Below are 17061 nucleotides of genomic sequence, written 5' to 3'. Positions count from 1 at the left end.
AATCCTAACTTCTACCCTTACCTCACCTGGATAATCACTGCTTTCTACACACTAAAAAAAACCCAGAAAAATTTGAGTACCTTTTCAGGAAAGGTAATCCAGGAGAACTGTGTAAAAATGAATGAGTATTAGAATAAGGATTAAGGATTGAGAATCTATATAAGAAGCTGATCTTCCAGGAAGAAGTGAAATAAATTCCTATTATTAGATTAGTGATAATGGGGAAAATGTATGATGCAACTATTACAAGAAACAGGAAAAATAAAGGAAAGAAAAAGTTTAAAATACAACGTAATAAGCTCAAACAAGGACAAGTGCATTCCAAAATATTGGTGATCATTCAGGTGATGTCTAAAAGCATCCAAGATTAAGAAAAGTGGAATTTAGGTCTGGAAAAAGCTGTGAACATCATCTAAAAAGAGTTATTGAAGCATAATATAGATAAAGCCACCAAAAAGAAGGCAAGAGAAGGTACTGCAAAGACAAATTTTTTGAAGTAAACACGTATTAAAGCATTTAGTAGCTTTACTATAAATGTCTTCATATTTTATAATAATCTCATGCTGATCATCATCATCGCTAATTTTAATACTATAAGTTTACAAACAAAAAAGCAAAGCATAGTGAAGATTAAGAACATGCTTAGGATCATACAAAGCAACTTAAAAAGGGAGCATTTCATTAATTTCCAATCCGGTATTATAGTCATTTAGAGATGCCGTGTGTGTGTGTGTGTGTGTGTGTGTGTGTGTAAACTTAGTCAAAAAGCAAAAGTCCAGACCCCTGAAAACAGAACTTGAGAACAACCAAGACGGTATAATATAATTATAGGGGGAATTAATGTTTAAATTCCTAAATGGCTTTATTCCAAACACTCAGTTATCCACTTCAATCTATGAAAAACTGCAGGTATATCATAGTATTGAATTGTTTTCTCCTTAAAAAAAAAAAAAAAAAAAAACCTTTTGGAGATAGTGAAAATATTTAAGAACAATATTTTTAAATCAGATTATTTTTTCAAGTATTTTTTCAAGTATTGTTAAAGGATAAAGGCAGTATGATCTTTGTATGTGAAAAAATATGGTTTCAAGTCACACATGGATAAGAAAGAAGAAAATCTATAATTTTCTGGTGTTAAGACTTAAATTTGTTACAAATTTACCAAACGACTTTAATTAAACTCTATTCACTTTGACTGAAATACCTTTTGACAACCTTCCTCCAAAAGTGGGAACATGAGGCTTGGAGGGAAAGAAAAGAAATGGAGAGAGAATAAGGGAAACCAAGAGAACAAAAAAAAAAAAAAGAGAGAGAGAGAGAGATGAAGGAGAGGAAAGGTGACCCAGCTGAAGAACTACTAACAGAATGAAGATGGTAGAAATCATCATACTGCCCCAGAACAGATTTATTGAGCAAAGAGAATGATGGGTTTTTTGCTGGAGGTTGGGCATGATAAAGAGTCTTGAAAATCCTACAGGTTCATCTACTAGTACTATCATGCAGGTATTTTTCTCAAAACACTTGCATAAGTCAGAAGAATCTAATAAGGAAGATGCAACCAGCCCACAGTCTGCAATTTGTCTAAATGATTAGACAAACTGAGATGGCCGATATTGAAGTGCCTATTAATAGCTTATTGATACATGTTCTTGAGCTACTTCACCACTACTTTCACATAAGCAAATTCCCTTAAAGGAAAAAAAAGTCCAAGTAATTTTCTAAAACTACACGCCATACAACAACACTATGGTTAAACTTACACATGGCAAGAAAAGTTTTGAAAAATGTGAAATACCTCAGTCTGACCTTCATGGGCACTGGTCTCATGAGTGACTCGAATAGCCTGTAATAAGAACACAAGATATTAATTGGAAAAAATGACTATATCCAAAATTTTAAAAGAAAACAACAATGCTAAATTTTAACATCTAAAGCTTTGTTAAGAGATAACAAATTGGAAGAAATTTAGGAACAGTTTAATATTAAAGAATGATTTCTGGATAACCAAATGAATTGCTCTACTTTCCAACCCACAAATCCCTGAAGACTTAGGAAAGTGACTATCTGATTATTTGTAATTTCCAGACGTGAAGTGGGAGCCATTTAAATTATTTGTTAGAACTAACGTTTTAACACTTTATTCAGCTGGGACTAGAATAAAGTAAGCATCTCACAGATAGAGACTGGAAAACTTATCTCATCTGCTTCTCCAGGTTACATGCTCCTCTGCAGCTCTGGCTGTAGTTATGCTTAATCATGCAGCTTCAGTCAGCAGTTTAAAAATGGGGAGCAGAAAGCATGCATTTATCAGAAGCTAGAGATTTTAGTTTTCTGAACTTAAAAAAAAATGCTCTTATAATACCCACTATTAGGAAAGATGAAGAAAATGGGCAAAAGTAGTAAATTTCGGGTGAAAGTACCTTTATGAATGGCAATTTGGCAGTAAGTATCAAAGCCTTAAAAACATGCAAACTATTTGATCCAGCAATTTCTGTTCTAGGAGTTTATTTACACGTAATTGTATATAAGTATATATAATTAAGGATATCTGTAAAGATTTAGCTACAATAATATACCTTGTAGTACTTTTTTAAATAGTGAATAAAGAGGAAAAATATTAAATTTCCAACAATAATTTATTGGTGAAATAAAATACTGCACAGTGGAAAGCTATGCAGCCATTAAATGATGATGTCAAATATATACTTACTGGTATGTAATAATTTGTGATAAGTTAAGTGAAAAAAGCAAGTTATAAAATAATATTACAGTGTGATCAAATTTTTGTTTTAAAAAATTGTGTATATATATATATACTCCCTATAAAAAATATGAATAATGATGGCTATCTCTCATTGGTGGGATCACTGGTGACTTTTGTGTTGTTTATTTTACTTTTGTGTAAAATAAAGATATCTTATGAGATCTGCTGGGTTTTTTTTAAGAAAAAACAATTTAAGATAATCAAAGTGTTTAAGAATGCTAAAACAACATAATAAAATCAATGAATTTATTGGGCACAAACTCTGTGTAAGGCATTTTTCTAGCCAAATAATCTGTACACTACACCGCTTCTAATTTCAGAGAACTTACCATCTACTTAATAGTGTTACCAAAAGGTAAAAAGAACTTCAAAAGAAAAACAGATTTCAAAACCAATGAAATTTAAATGCCACTCTAAAACCATTCTATGAAATGGTACAATCGTTTAAAAGTAGATTATGTAGCCTGTGTCTTCACACATGCAAAAACATTACTAAGAGGATGAAAGAGCTAAAGTATGGTCTGGCATCTACCATTAAACCTTTGCTTTTTCCATTGGTATTCAGCCTTGTTCCAAATTCCCAGTGAAAGACACATAGGGTATTGGCAGGCATATATTTATTTATAGGGAGGGAATGGTAAGCAATAGTCAATCATAAAATATTTTTAATATTTGTCAAACTTTTTTTCTCTCATTCAGCTCTGGATGTAGAAAAGAAGTGGCAATTGATCAACATTTATGGATATTTCAGGTAATGACACAACAAAATCCACAAGTGCTCAAAACTAGTTTCAAGATAAACCCGCAAACAGAATCTACAATCCCACAAAACTGCCCATAACTGAGATCGAGACAAAAAGAAAGTACCGACATCATAGTTCTCTAGGTATCTGGCCCGTTCTTCAGGACTCATTGACACAGACTCCTCGAGGAATTTTTTCAAGGTTGATCCAGATTCTGAGAATATTAAAGAAGATAAAATTGAAAAGGTTTGCTATCTCACTGATATATGAAAATACTATTAGCATGCTAACTTTTTCGGGTAAAAACCTTTTCACTGGTAAGCTGGGAATGTAAGAAAATTGGGATAAATGATAGGCTTTAAGTTGTTTGTTAAACCTCTGTTTATCAATCATAAAAGAATGGGAAAGATTAATACTTCTTCAACACAATATACATTGCCATTATAAAAGGAGAGAGGAAAAGGTTTCCTTTACTACTTTAAAAGAAAGAACTACAGCACCACCTACTGCTCAATAAGTTAACTTTTAACTTAGCGGGGTGAGGGGGCCAAGCAGTAACACAAAATTATTTACCAAAGTGCATCTTGTCTTTATTGTTGGCAATAGCATGGATCAGTCCAATTGTTCCACAGGCATTGCTGATTGTTTGCTTCATGAAATATACTGATGATGTAACATCTTGTCCCTGAGATTTTATTTTTTCCTCCTCCTCTGTTCTGAATACTTCATACTATTAAAAAAAAAGGTCCAAAAAAAAAAATAAGTCAATAGTCTACTTATGAAAATAATACATTAAAAAGTACTCAAACATAAAACTGGGAAACTTCTAATTATCCATCAATAGGGATTTGGTTAACATACTATGGCATATCTTAGTGGAATACTATAAAGCACATAAAAAAGAATGAAATAGATTTACATATTCCAACTCGGAAATTTGTCTGTGATTATGGGGTGGTTCTAGGTCAATAGACATTAAAATGATTCTCATTTATGTTTTTAAAATATCTACTTTATAGGGGCGCCTGGGTGGCTCAATCGGTTAAGGCTCTGCCTCTTGATTTTGACTCAACTCATGGTCTCAAGGTTCATGAGAGGGAACCCTGTGTCAGGCTCTGCGCTGGGCATGAAACCTGGTTAGACTCTCTCTCTCCCTCTCCCTCTGCCCCTCCCCATCCACTTGTGTGCACATGAGCGCTCTTTCATTCTCTCACTCTCACTCTCTGAAAACAAAAACAAAAACGGTTAAAGGGCACCTGGGTGGCTCAGCTGACTAAGCATCTGCCCTCAACTGAGGTCATGATCTTGGGGTCCTGGGATAGAGCCCTGTGTCAGGCTCTCTGCTCATCGGGGAGTCTGTTTCTCTCTCCTTCTGCCCCTCCCCTCTGCTCATGCTTTTTCACTCTCTCTCTCAAATACATAAAATCTTAAAAAGAAAAAACATAGAAGCCTGAAACACTTTGTATTCCTAAAATACCCACTAGATATCCTTTGAGAGACTTTAATATGTCACTTATGAACAGAATAAGAATACACCAAATTGTAAGAGAGATCCAAAAGTGGCAGAAGTCATTATATTCCCCACTTTAGTATTTTAGAAAATTGTGTTCTTTCTAGCAATAGGCACAATGAGCTTTTCAGTACTGGTGATCCACTAAATGAAGAGTCCAATTGATAAGGACAACATGCTTTTTTTAAATAATGATGACCCACTAAATGAAGGAGATCAAATCCAATTTATTCTTTAACTAAGAAAGTGAATAAAAAAATAAAAATAAACTTTAAAAAAAAGACAGGTCATAAAACTCAATGTTTTGGGAAATTTCCAATTCAGACCATAAACTCATATCTGTATCACACCAACTAAGAAATCCTAAGCGTTAAGCAGCTGTTTTTTTTTCCTTTTTATTATTCCTTACAATTGGAGTCCTGGGATAGCTATCTATTGGCTTACTTTAGTAATCCGAAAAAAAGGAAAAGAAAGAAAAGAAAAGAACACTGGACTAAGAGAGAGTAAACTTAAGTGTCCTAACTCCTTCTCAAATTTCAGAATAATTACAACCTCACCATTAAAAGTAGTTTAGTCTAAAAACGGATAATCATCAAGAAATTTCTAACTCTGAATTTCTATATTATAAACAACAAATATGAATAAATATCCCTTCCTTAATTTTTTGTAGCACCTTAAGTAGAAAAGAGAAATATTTCAGTATTTTTTTATTTATATTGAATTGAGGCTAGTTATGGCATAAAGAAAATTATCCAGGAATTTCTAGGACTGAACGAAGCCTAATTCTTATTTTCTGTGAGACTTGGCTCCATTTATTCCTGAAAAATAAGATGACCTGAGCATGTATACACCAACTCATCAGTACTTCACTTCTCCCACATCTTTCCATTTACTTCCTCATTTTTCACAACTACTGACTTCATCCTGTTGTTTCCAAGTTTAAAAATAAAAATCAGAAGGATATGAACTCAAAAGCTGTTTTAAAAATTAACATAATAAAAAAAATTACTAGCAAAAAAAAAAGAAGTATATGGAGAAAGAAAAAAAAAAAGAACTTAAAAGTTCTGGCTCCATAATATATATATCTAGACAAGGCCTGAAATACGGAGATTTGAAATTAAATACAGAACTCTAAGAACAGCTAATTATAATCCCCAACACATCCTAAATCTACCAATAAAGCTGTATTTAAACTTAATGATTTCCACACATACTGAGTTTATTCTGAAAAGACTTCTTTTTATATATATATTGGAAATAATTACATATTTTATATACTGAAATTGTGAATATTCTTTATTCATACCTTCTCTAAGACAGATTTAAGATTATTCTAGTACTTAACATTTCTAAAGCATATACAACAAAATGTGATTAAATGTGATATCGAAACACGCTGAGGCAAAAAATCATATTTTATAAAAGAAGAAAATTAGCCAAGTTTAAAAGTCTAACTCAGGGCTTTACTGTCAATCTATACATTAAAATCTAAATATCAGCTCTTTTTTTTTTTTTTAAGTTGAGGAGATACAATTTTTTTTTTTTTTAAAGATTTTTATTTATTTTTTGACAGAGAGAGACACAGCGAGAGAGGCAACACAAGCTGGGGGAGTGGGAGAGGGAGAAGCAGGCTTCCCACGGAGCAGGGAGCCTGATGTGGGGCTCGATCCCAGGACCCTGGGATCATGACCTGAGCCGAAGGCAGACGCTTAACGACTGAGCCACCCAGGTGCCCTAAATATCATCTCTTTAATAAAACTAGGGTTTTGGGGTTTTTTTAAGATTTATTTATTTATTTATTTGACAGAGAGAGACACAGCGAGAGAGGGAACACAAGCAGGGGGAGTGGGAGAGGGAGAAGCAGGCTCCCCGCTGAGCAGGGAGCCCAATGCGGGGCTCGATCCCAGGACTCTGGGATCATGACCTGAGCTGAAGGCAGACGCCTAACTGACTGAGCCACCCAGGCACCCCAAAACTAGGTTTTTTTTTAAGATGTCTTTTAGATTTCCTCATTTCATGCAAGAAGGAGGTCATCTGTTCTTAAAGAAGAGTATGTTTTTAATTCAACATTGAAAGAAAACATTACATTTACCAGAAACTTTGTTATCTTAGTTAACAATTACCTTTTCTGTAATGGGGAAGAGAAGTAACACTGCACACACTGGTCTTGGTACCATGCTAAGGAGTTCAGGATCCATTCCATATACATCAACAAACTGCCAGTTAGGATGTAGACCTAATTGTTTGAGAAACTGGTAAAAAGTTGAAAACAAACAAAAACTGTAAACAGGGAAATAATGAACATGTATTACTACAAATCTAATAAATAAGAGGGAATGAAAGGTACAATTATTACTGATGTTTAGTAAGAATGAAGTAAAGCAGGTTTTCCATGAACAGGGTGGGAAGAGACAGCAATATATTATACCAATTAAAAAACATTAAAATTTTATAATATATTAAGCAAAATCCCTTTTTTAAAAATCCATTACTTTGGGATTGAACATAATAAACCAGGACTTCACCAAACACATACAAGTTAGTTTGGTTGGTATGTTAAACTCATTTCCAGTACATGATTTTTAAGAAGATGTATTTAGGTCCGAGCAAATAATTATATTAGATGATCAACACAGTTTATCCTGCTTACCAAAGATGAGACTTGAGGTTTAAAGATAGATATACATCACAAATTATATCAATGAGCAAAAAGTACATAAAGCCAAAGAAGTCCAGTGATAATATGAACACCAGAAAATGCTTGATATGAGAAGTAAACTATGGGCTTCCTGACCTCTAGTACACAGTGAAACCTATTCAACTTCACTGTCTTTCATACTTGGCAAAACAACTGTAACAAAAGATTAGTGTTTTTTTATTTTTTAAATATTTTATTTATTTATTTGACAGAGAGAGAGACAGCGAGAGAGGGAACACAAGCAGGGGGAGTGGGAGAGGCAGAAGCAGGCTTCCCGCCGAGCAGGGAGCCTGATGCGGGGCTCGATCCCAGGACTCTGGGATCATGACCTGAGCCGAAGGCAGACGCTTAACGACTGAGCCACCCAGGCGCCCCAAGATTAGTGGTTTTTTAAACTCCTAAGATTTCATAGGAAAATAAAATGTCAGACCCTAATCTATTGCAGAGAGAAAAAATGAGAATGATGTCAATTTCACAATGAAGTCTTAATAAATGTTTGTGTTGAATGAAGCTGTTAATTTATAAAAGTACATCACCACAAAATAAGGTTTAGATGAAAGAAAAAAAGGAGCAGAGGGGGAAAAAATCATATTAAAAATGCATCATGGGGGGCGCCTGGGTGGCTCAGATGGTTAGGCATCTGCCTTCGGCTCAGGTCATGATCCCAGGGTCCTGGGATCGAGCCCCACGTCCGGCTCCTGGCTCAGCGGGGAGCCTGCTTCTCCCTCTGCCTCTCCCCCTGCTCGTGCTCGTTCGCTCTCTCTCTGTATCTCTGTGTCTCGAATGAATAAATAAAATCTTTAAAAAAAAAAAAAATGCATCATGGGGCAGCTGGGTGGCTCAGTCAGTTAAACATCCGCCTCTTGATTTCAACTTGGGTTATGATCTCAGGGTTGTGAGATTGAAGCCCATGTTGGGCTCCCCGCTGGGCATGGAAACTGTTTAAGATTCTCTTTCTCCTTCTCCCTCTGCCCCTCCCCCTCTAAAAAATGCATCATTATATCTTAGTTCAAGAATATAAGTTATTGGGGTGCCTGAGTGGCTCAGTTCAGTTAAGCATCCAATTCTTGATTTCAGCTCAGGTCATGATCTCAGGGTTGTGAGGTAGAGCCCCATGTTGGGCTCTGAGCTGAGCACGGAGCCTGCTTAGGAGTCTCTCTCTCCCTTGCCCTCTGCCCCTTCCTCCCCTCTCTTGCATGTGCTCTCTTTCTCTAAAAAAAAAAAAGAAAAAAGAAAGAAAGAAAAAAGAATATAAGTTATCTATTGATCTAACATTATCTAAAATTTGAAAATAAGACAGTGCCTTGGGTACTTCTCCCTGAAGAATGATTGCATGTACTTGGACCATCAGTTGAGATCTTGCAAAACCAATAGAAAATGCCATGTTACATAAACAGTGCCATTCGTCTCATAGTCAGGTTCTATAAGAAAAGACTTTCCTAATTAAACAGAGAAACTCCTTCTCTGCCTGGTGAAGAAACTCTAATGATAATATGGTTGGTCAAAAATAAGGTCCTAGATATGTTTAATAAGAAATATATTAAATTAAAAAACTTCTCTCAGCAGAATGTGCTCAACACCTATTAAGTTTATCAAGTCACATGCTCTCCAACAGTCTGGGGCCACAGAAATCAACGGGCTCCTCTGTATTATACCTATTCTTCATCTGATTCCCACTCATTCCAAACTACTCTCTCCATTCTCCACTTTCTCCAAAATTCTTAGTTAATGCCCTTCTCAATATTCAGGTTTTTTTAAAGCACTAAACCAATTTATTTAGTTTTATCTAGAAACCAAAAAGAATTAAAATTGACAAAATCAAGGGAAGGAACTGTGTCTTATTCATTTTTTTAATCCCATCCCCTAGCACTGTACCTGGCTAAACCAAAGACACTCAAGTTATACTTGTTGAACTGAAGATTATATCCCTATTTTAACAAATAATCTTGCCATCTGTATGTCTATGTATGTCCATTAAGCTATGGACACGTATTTAAAATGTATTCATTTTTATTTGTGAAAGATGTATTTGCCTAATCTAAACCAGGCATTCATTTAATCAACTCAGAATACTACCTGCTCAGTCTACAACCATACCACCCTGAACGCACCCGGCTCTTGTCTGATCTCAGAAGCTAAGCAACGCTGGGCCTGGTTAGTACTTGGATAGAAGAATACTACCTGCCCAGGATTGAGAGCTCTAAAAGTAAAAGTGTCATGAACCCTGAAAAGAGGAATTAAATTTGTTAATTTTATATACCCCCAAAAGTCATACAGTCATAAAATTATAAAACAAGATGGTACACATAACAGAGTAATTTCACATCTGTGCCGCAAACAGCAAGTAACAGTTAAACATTTTAGTGACACTCTGGACAAAACTGGCCAATTACTGTGAAGTAGAGGGCCTTTGTTGTCAACTGACTCCATGGCAGCCAAAGTTATTAAGTACAAAAAGTACCAAGATCCAAGGCAGCAACTGTAGTGAGACTGGTAAGTAACAAACTGAGGAATGAATGACTAAATTAACACAAAAATGGCTAAATTTTAACTGGACTCACACTTTTTAACTTTTTACTCATATTGCTAATCAAATGAGATTGATATAAAAAATTCAATCAATATCTATCAAGTACATTAGTTGCATCCTCTGACTAGATTTCTGTAAGATTCACACAGGAAGTTATCATATGAATAAAAAGAACAAAAGCAGCTATTAATAGTAACTACCTCTGGGAAGTGGAGAAAAGTGAGAAAGGGTGAAGAAGAAGGCTTTCAACTTTTACCTCTCACTTTTTTTTTTAAATCATGAAGCTGTCTTACGTTGATCATGAAAACAAAAACAAAACTTGTGTTTAAAATTATCCTATCGAAACAGAGAAAGATTGGATGGAAATTTTCTAAAATATTGACTGCAGTTAGCTAGGGTGGTGTGAACTCAACTTTTTTATTTTCCAGTTTTTAAAAAATGTGTTATTTTTACAATAGGTATATATAGTTTGTAAGTTACAAAAAAAAACAACTATAGAACTGACACACATATGTATTTTGGCTAAATTTACAAAACTGGAGGAAAACTCAAAATAACAATCTTAAAACTATTCCAAAAAAATCTCTCCAGACTACCCACAGAGTATTCTATATATGCATTTGCAAAGCCATCTCTACACAGTTAGAAGCATCCAGTTTGCATCAAGCAGGATAACAGACTTAAAACCTCTAATACCAGTCTCTTGGCTTTTCTAAACATTGGATAACAAAATAACAAAATTCTGATTGATTAGCTCACTAAATTTTCACAATGCCACTAAAATTCTGTCCAGTCAAGAAAAATGAGTAAATTAGAGTATGTGCCTTTAGGGGCGCCTGGGTGGCTCAGTAGGTTAAGTGTCTGACTTTAGCTCAGGTCATGATCTCAGGGTCCTGGGATGGAGCCCTGTGTTGGGCTCCCTGCTAACAGGGAGTATGCTTGTCTCTCTCATGCTGCCCCTCCCCCTGCTCATGTGTGCTCTCTCTCTCAAATAAATAAAATCTTAAAAAAAAAAAAAAAAAGAGTATGTGCCCATAAAAGATCCTTAGGCCACTTATCTTTTTTATTCTATGGTCCAATGACAAAATTTTCTACCAAATAAATTTAAAATTATTTGTAAATATTTTTAAAAAGTATCATGTATCAGAAACCATGCTAAAAGGTTTAATGTACTTCACCTTTATTGCAACTGGCAAGGTAGGTTTTATTTATTTTTTTATTTTTTTATTTTTTTTAAAGATTTATTTACTTGTTTGAGAGAGCGAGAATGAGAGAGAGTACATGAGAGGGGGGAGGGTCAGAGGGAGAAGCAGGCTCCTCGCTGAGCAGGGAGCCCGATGCGGGACTCGATCCAGGGACTCCAGGATCATGACCTGAGCCGAAGGCAGTCGCCTAACCAACTGAGCCACCCAGGCGCCCAAGGTAGGTTTTAATATAGCCTTTTACCAGTGAGAAAACGGAGTCTGAGAGTTTACATGATTCTTTAAGCTCACACTGCCAAAACCCACATGCAGAGCTCCAGGATGCTCTCATCCCCCTATTTACTTTTCTAGCCTCATTTTTTCATTGTCTGAAGTCTCTTTTTTTGTACCTTGTTCTCTAACTTTAGCTACAAAGAACTCTTTGCATTCTCAAAGGGTCTATAACCACCTATTCCCTCCGGGTTTTGCACAAAAACTAGATTTCTCTACCTGAAAAACTGTTACCCTCTGCCCCTAATTTATAATGAATTCCTCCTCCTTCTTTAGGTGACAATCAAATAACAAAGACTCTGATTTTATAAATTGAAGAAAATAGAAAAATAAAATTCACTTTCCTTTCAAATTTGTTCTAAAGCCACTTTCTTCGGTCTTTAATGGCCTGCTCAGGGCAGCAATAAACTCCTCCTTATTACTTATTTGTTAATGATTTAGGTTTTAACAGAAATTACATTTATTTAGTATTTGCTTGATATTACTACTAATAAACATATACTACTAGTAATTGCTAGATACAGAAATAGGAGAATAGTAGTTAAATGAGAATAATTTTTTCTATCACTTAACTGGTTTTATTCCAGGTAAGTCCTACCTGCAACATGACAAAGTATCCTTAGAAGGGATTGACAGCATATTAATCAGTAAGAAAAATCATTGCTTATCACATCTACAGAGACACATGGTTACTACTTAATATCTGACAGTTAATAATGATCTCCATATAGTAAATATGGATTGATCATTCTTCTACAAATTAGGCATCATTAGAACATAAAACAGTATTTGCTCAAACTAAGAGTACAATAATAACATATGCAACTATCAAACTGTAACAAGTAAAAGGCCTAAGATTCCATTAAGATAGGGAAATAGTGTGGGGATAGATACTGTTGGGGTTTATCTGGTTTAATTTACTAATTCTCCAAATTTTAAGTCAGTTATTAAATTTCTATTCATTTTCTACCCTCAGTTTTGTCACTAATACACAGAGAATAAAGAAACAACCACAAAAATTTTGGTTAAAACTAATCACTCCTTAGATTTTTTCCCATTCTCCCCTAAAAGCATATTACTTCTTTAAAACAAACTGAACCATGCCAAAGCAAGCCAGAAATAGTATAGAATCATACACTAAATAACATCTTTTCCCTGTTTATGTCACCTCAGAATGGCCTCCTGTCACCATCCAACCTATTATGTTTCTCCTGATGGTCTCGATCACAGTACCCTATTAATTTTTTTTATTGCACTTAAAACAATTGCTAATTGTTTGCTTACTTGTTTATTGTCTATCTTCCCACTGAAATGAAAAGCAGAAAGCCATGAATATTTTAATCACCAAAGAATAACCAGCTCCTTCTCAGATACCTGGCATTATAAAAGGTATTATTATTTATATTATATAAATATTATTTAATTAATGCGAAAAAGTACACTTTTTTTTTTGTGGTTTCTTTTAGTGAATGTGTTTTATAGTTTATTAAGAGTACCTGGGGAAAGTCCAATAGCAGCTAGATCACATCAGAGTTAAATAAGTTTATATCTTATTAACAAATAACAATATCATCTAAAAAATAGTTTTGTTCATTAGTCTGTTATATGGTTAATTATATTGATTGACTTTTGAATGATGAACTAGCTTTCCAATAACCTGCATAAACTGCTTTTAGTCATGAATTATTATCCTTTTTACATGTTGCTACATTCTTTTTGCTAACATTTTGTTGAAGATTTTTAGATCCCATGAGGGATACTGGTCTGCAGTTACTCATATTATGGCTTGTCTAGTAATGCTGGCCATTAAAATGAATTGGTAAGTGTCCCTCCTCTTCTATGTTTACACAGAATTGGTATTATTTCTTCCTTAAATAATCATCTCAAGGGATGCAGAAAAGTCATTTGAGAAAATTGAACACTGACTCATGATAAAAACTCTCAGCAAACTAGGAAAAAGAGGAAACTTCTTTATCTGAGAAAAAGTATTTACTGAAACCCTACAATTAATATACCTAATGATGAAAAATCAAATGTTTTCCACCCAAGGTCTGGTACAAGACAAGGACGTCCTCTCTCTCCATTCTATTCAACTTTGTATTGAAGGTCCCAACCAGTGCAATAAGAAATAAAAAGCACACAGACTGAAAAGGAACAAATAAAAAACAGTCTATTCACAGATAAAATTATGGTCTATATAGAAAGTTCCAAAACATCCACAAAAAAGCCACCAGAGTAAGTGAATTTAGCAAGGTAGTAGGATACAAGTCAACATATAAAAATCAACTGCATTTCTATACATAGCAATGGACAATTAGAAATTGAAATTTTAAAACAGTATCATTTACAATAGTACCAAAAATCATTAAATATTTAGGTATAAATCTAACATATGTGCAAGTCCTAAATGCTAAAACTACAAAACACTGTTGAATGAAATCAAAGAAGACCCAAGTAAATGATGAGATATACCACCTTAATGGATTACAAGACTCAATATTTTTAAGATGTTAATTTCCCCAAATTAAATCTATATACTTAGACACACATTCACCATCAAAATCACGATTTTTTTGTAGAACTTGATGAGCTGATTCTAAAATTTGTATGCTAAGGCAAAGGAGCTATAAAATAACCTAAAACAATTTCAAAAATGAACAGTGGGAAGATCCATACCATTCGATTTCAAGATTTACTACAAAACTACAGTAATCAAAACAGTGTGGAATTGGGAAAAGAACAGATACATAGATAAATGGAAAAGAACAGAGTCCACATATATGGTAAACTGATTTTTCACAAAAGGTGTAAAAATCATTTTGGATTAAATCTGAGAGAAAAATACCTCTTTCACTATGGCACTAAATCAGAAGTTGCAAATACTGACTTTTTCGGCCCAAAGATTTTTTTTCTCTTTTTACAAAAGTGTCAAAGTGTTTTAAGGAAAAAAATTAACAGCAAATTTCAAAGGGGGGAAACAAAAGAAAATGGACATGATAATGGGCAGGGAATGCCACCTAAAGAGTAATATAAAAGATATATGCTGGTTTTCAGTTTTTTACATTTCTAGGTTACTAAAGAGACAGAAGAGTTTGGAGTCATTCTGAAAACATAAAATAAACTGCATAAGATTTAGGATTTGCTGTCAACATTAAAATAAAGCATTTCTATCTACTTTCTGTATATAAGGAATTTTCTACAAGCTTTGAAAACAAAAAATCAATTAAGTATGTGATGAATCATTATTCCTTGGTGATGAAAAGGAAGATTATGGGGGGCGGGAGGGAAGTATATCATATGATAAAGTAAGAGAGCAGTAAAAAGTCAATGAGCTGTTGAGAATGAAAAACAGGCCAGGACAAAATACACCTGAGCAAATCAAAAGTTTATACCTGGTAGCACTTACTGTTCTTTTAATCGAGTGGCGGGGAAATGTTCCCTTTTCCCTCACCAAACCTGAACCTTCCATACCCAGAGGAACTTTAAGTGTTTGTAGGTGGGCAAAGAATGGCGTGGGTCCCTATTCCTGCGCTTTCTATGGTATCAAAGCAGAACTGAATTCCAGTTTTAAGGGACTGGAAAAGAAAGGGGGCGTGGCAGGGAAGAGAAGTGACTTGATGGAGCAAGAGAAGATGATTGGAAGATGATTTCATAGTGCGGGCGGTGGATGAAATTACAAGGACTGGGTGGGCGAGTTTACAAAGCTTGGAGTCAGGTAGTGTAGACAAATTAGTCACCCAGAAGGTACAAGGGTTGGGAAATTATGGAATCGGCACTAGCAGGAGGCAAAACGAAGAGGGAAGAGGTATGGGAATACAGGGTCAACGTGCCACAAGCCTCAGACCCGGAGACCCGAGGAAACGTGATGACACGGCAGTGGGACCAGAGGAGGGACTGAGACAGCTGGGAGCATCTCCAGGAGCCAGGTGGGAGGCACACGGCCGTAAAGGGGGCACACCCGTCTGAAGCAGAGCAAGAGGGGCCCTCACTGAATCTAATTCCAGATTCCCAGTAAGCGTAGAGATGCAGGCGGGCAGGGAGGGCTCCGGGGTCCCGAGCGACAGACACCTCACTCACCTGGTTGGTGACCTGAAAACGAAACAGAACACAATTTATAGAAACAAACGCTCTGAACTAGCCGCGGCAGCCCGCTTCTCTCGACCCCTGCCCGCGGCCTCAGGCCGAGATCCGAGCCGCCCTCACCTCGGGATTGGCCTCCAGCGGGAGCCAGCGCTGACCCTCCATTGCCGCTCCGCCCGGCCCCTCTCCAAGTCTGACAGCCGCCGCCGCTTCCGCCCCCGCGCTTCTTGACCTGGGACCGTCTAACCCTCCGCCCCCACCCCGGGTGGGGGGCTGAAGAACGAAGAAAAGCTTGACAACACTCTAGTGCCTTTCTTGCTCTCTGCAGAGCCACACTCAAGTCTTACAAATTAAGATACAATCGAAGAGGAGAAGAGAAGCCACCTCCCTAATGCACAAAGAAAAAGAATCTGAATCCACAGCCAGCTCCCCTCTCACTTGGACTGTTCCTATCCGAGCCAGGCGCTCGCGCGCTACGCATGCGCCATGCACGGGCCTGGGACCGCATGTTCACGCGTGCCCTGCCATTCCTGCAGCTTCATCTGGAGGCGCTAGGGGGAGCCCGAGAGGCGAGACGGGATTGCCACCCACACATCAGGAGTACTGAAGGCCACGGATGCCCGGGAATCCTGTCCCAAAAGCTCATTTGTCACGGTGCAGAGGTGATATGTTGGCCTTTTCTGATGTTGCAGAGTCGGGGGGGAGAGGGGGAAAGGGTGCCCTCTATATACCTATTGAATTACGTCTGAAAAAAAATGTCAAGCACAGATTATGAATCAGACCCTGCACTCACCATAGAGTAGAAGAGGTGGACAGAAGAATGAAAAATCACAATGAAGTATGATACGTATGTGATAGTGGTAGCATGAGGTGTAGAACTGCAGAGATGTGCAGCTCAAGGGGGAGGGTGTGTCCAGAAGCTTCCAGCAGAAGGTGTACAGCTGGAGTGAGCCCTTAAGACGTAGTAGACATTAGCCAGGCAGAGGAAGATGCTCTGCAGAAGGGAAAGTGTGCACCGTGGCTGTAGAAACCAGCAGATTGAAGCGCTGAGGCTAGAGGTGATGCTGGAGCGGTAAGAAGGGACAAGCCCATCAAGACATCCGGGCTGCATTCTGAAAACAGCAGGGAACCACGGTAGGATTTTATGCAGGATTTTCTTTTTCTTTTTTAAAAAATTTTATTTTATTTTATTATGTTATGTTAGTCACCATACAATACATCATTAGTTTTTGATGTAGTGTTTCATGATTCATTGTTTGCGTAT

General features: G+C 36.4%; 1 protein-coding gene across 1 annotated transcript in view; it reads right to left on the bottom strand.

Annotated features, from left to right (window-relative positions):
• The window catches only part of UCHL3 (ubiquitin C-terminal hydrolase L3), a 43928-nt gene extending 27697 nt beyond the window's left edge, over positions 1-16231 (bottom strand). The window contains exons 1-6 of the mRNA XM_006733619.3: positions 15921-16231; positions 15795-15806; positions 7141-7269; positions 4081-4237; positions 3636-3721; positions 1796-1843 (exon numbers count right to left, since the gene is read on the bottom strand). Of these exons, the coding sequence (XP_006733682.1) occupies positions 1796-1843; positions 3636-3721; positions 4081-4237; positions 7141-7269; positions 15795-15806; positions 15921-15962 (474 nt within the window). The 5' untranslated portion in view covers positions 15963-16231. The remainder of the gene's footprint in view (positions 1-1795; positions 1844-3635; positions 3722-4080; positions 4238-7140; positions 7270-15794; positions 15807-15920) is intronic.
• Positions 16232-17061: the final 830 nt, after the last annotated feature.

This window comes from Leptonychotes weddellii, chromosome 3 (genome assembly GCF_054177405.1).
Source record: "Leptonychotes weddellii isolate Sample4059 chromosome 3, ASM5417740v2, whole genome shotgun sequence".
Lineage (NCBI taxonomy): Eukaryota > Metazoa > Chordata > Mammalia > Carnivora > Phocidae > Leptonychotes > Leptonychotes weddellii.
The sequence above is the reverse complement of the archived record's forward strand: the minus strand, read 5'-3'. Positions and strand labels throughout refer to the sequence as shown.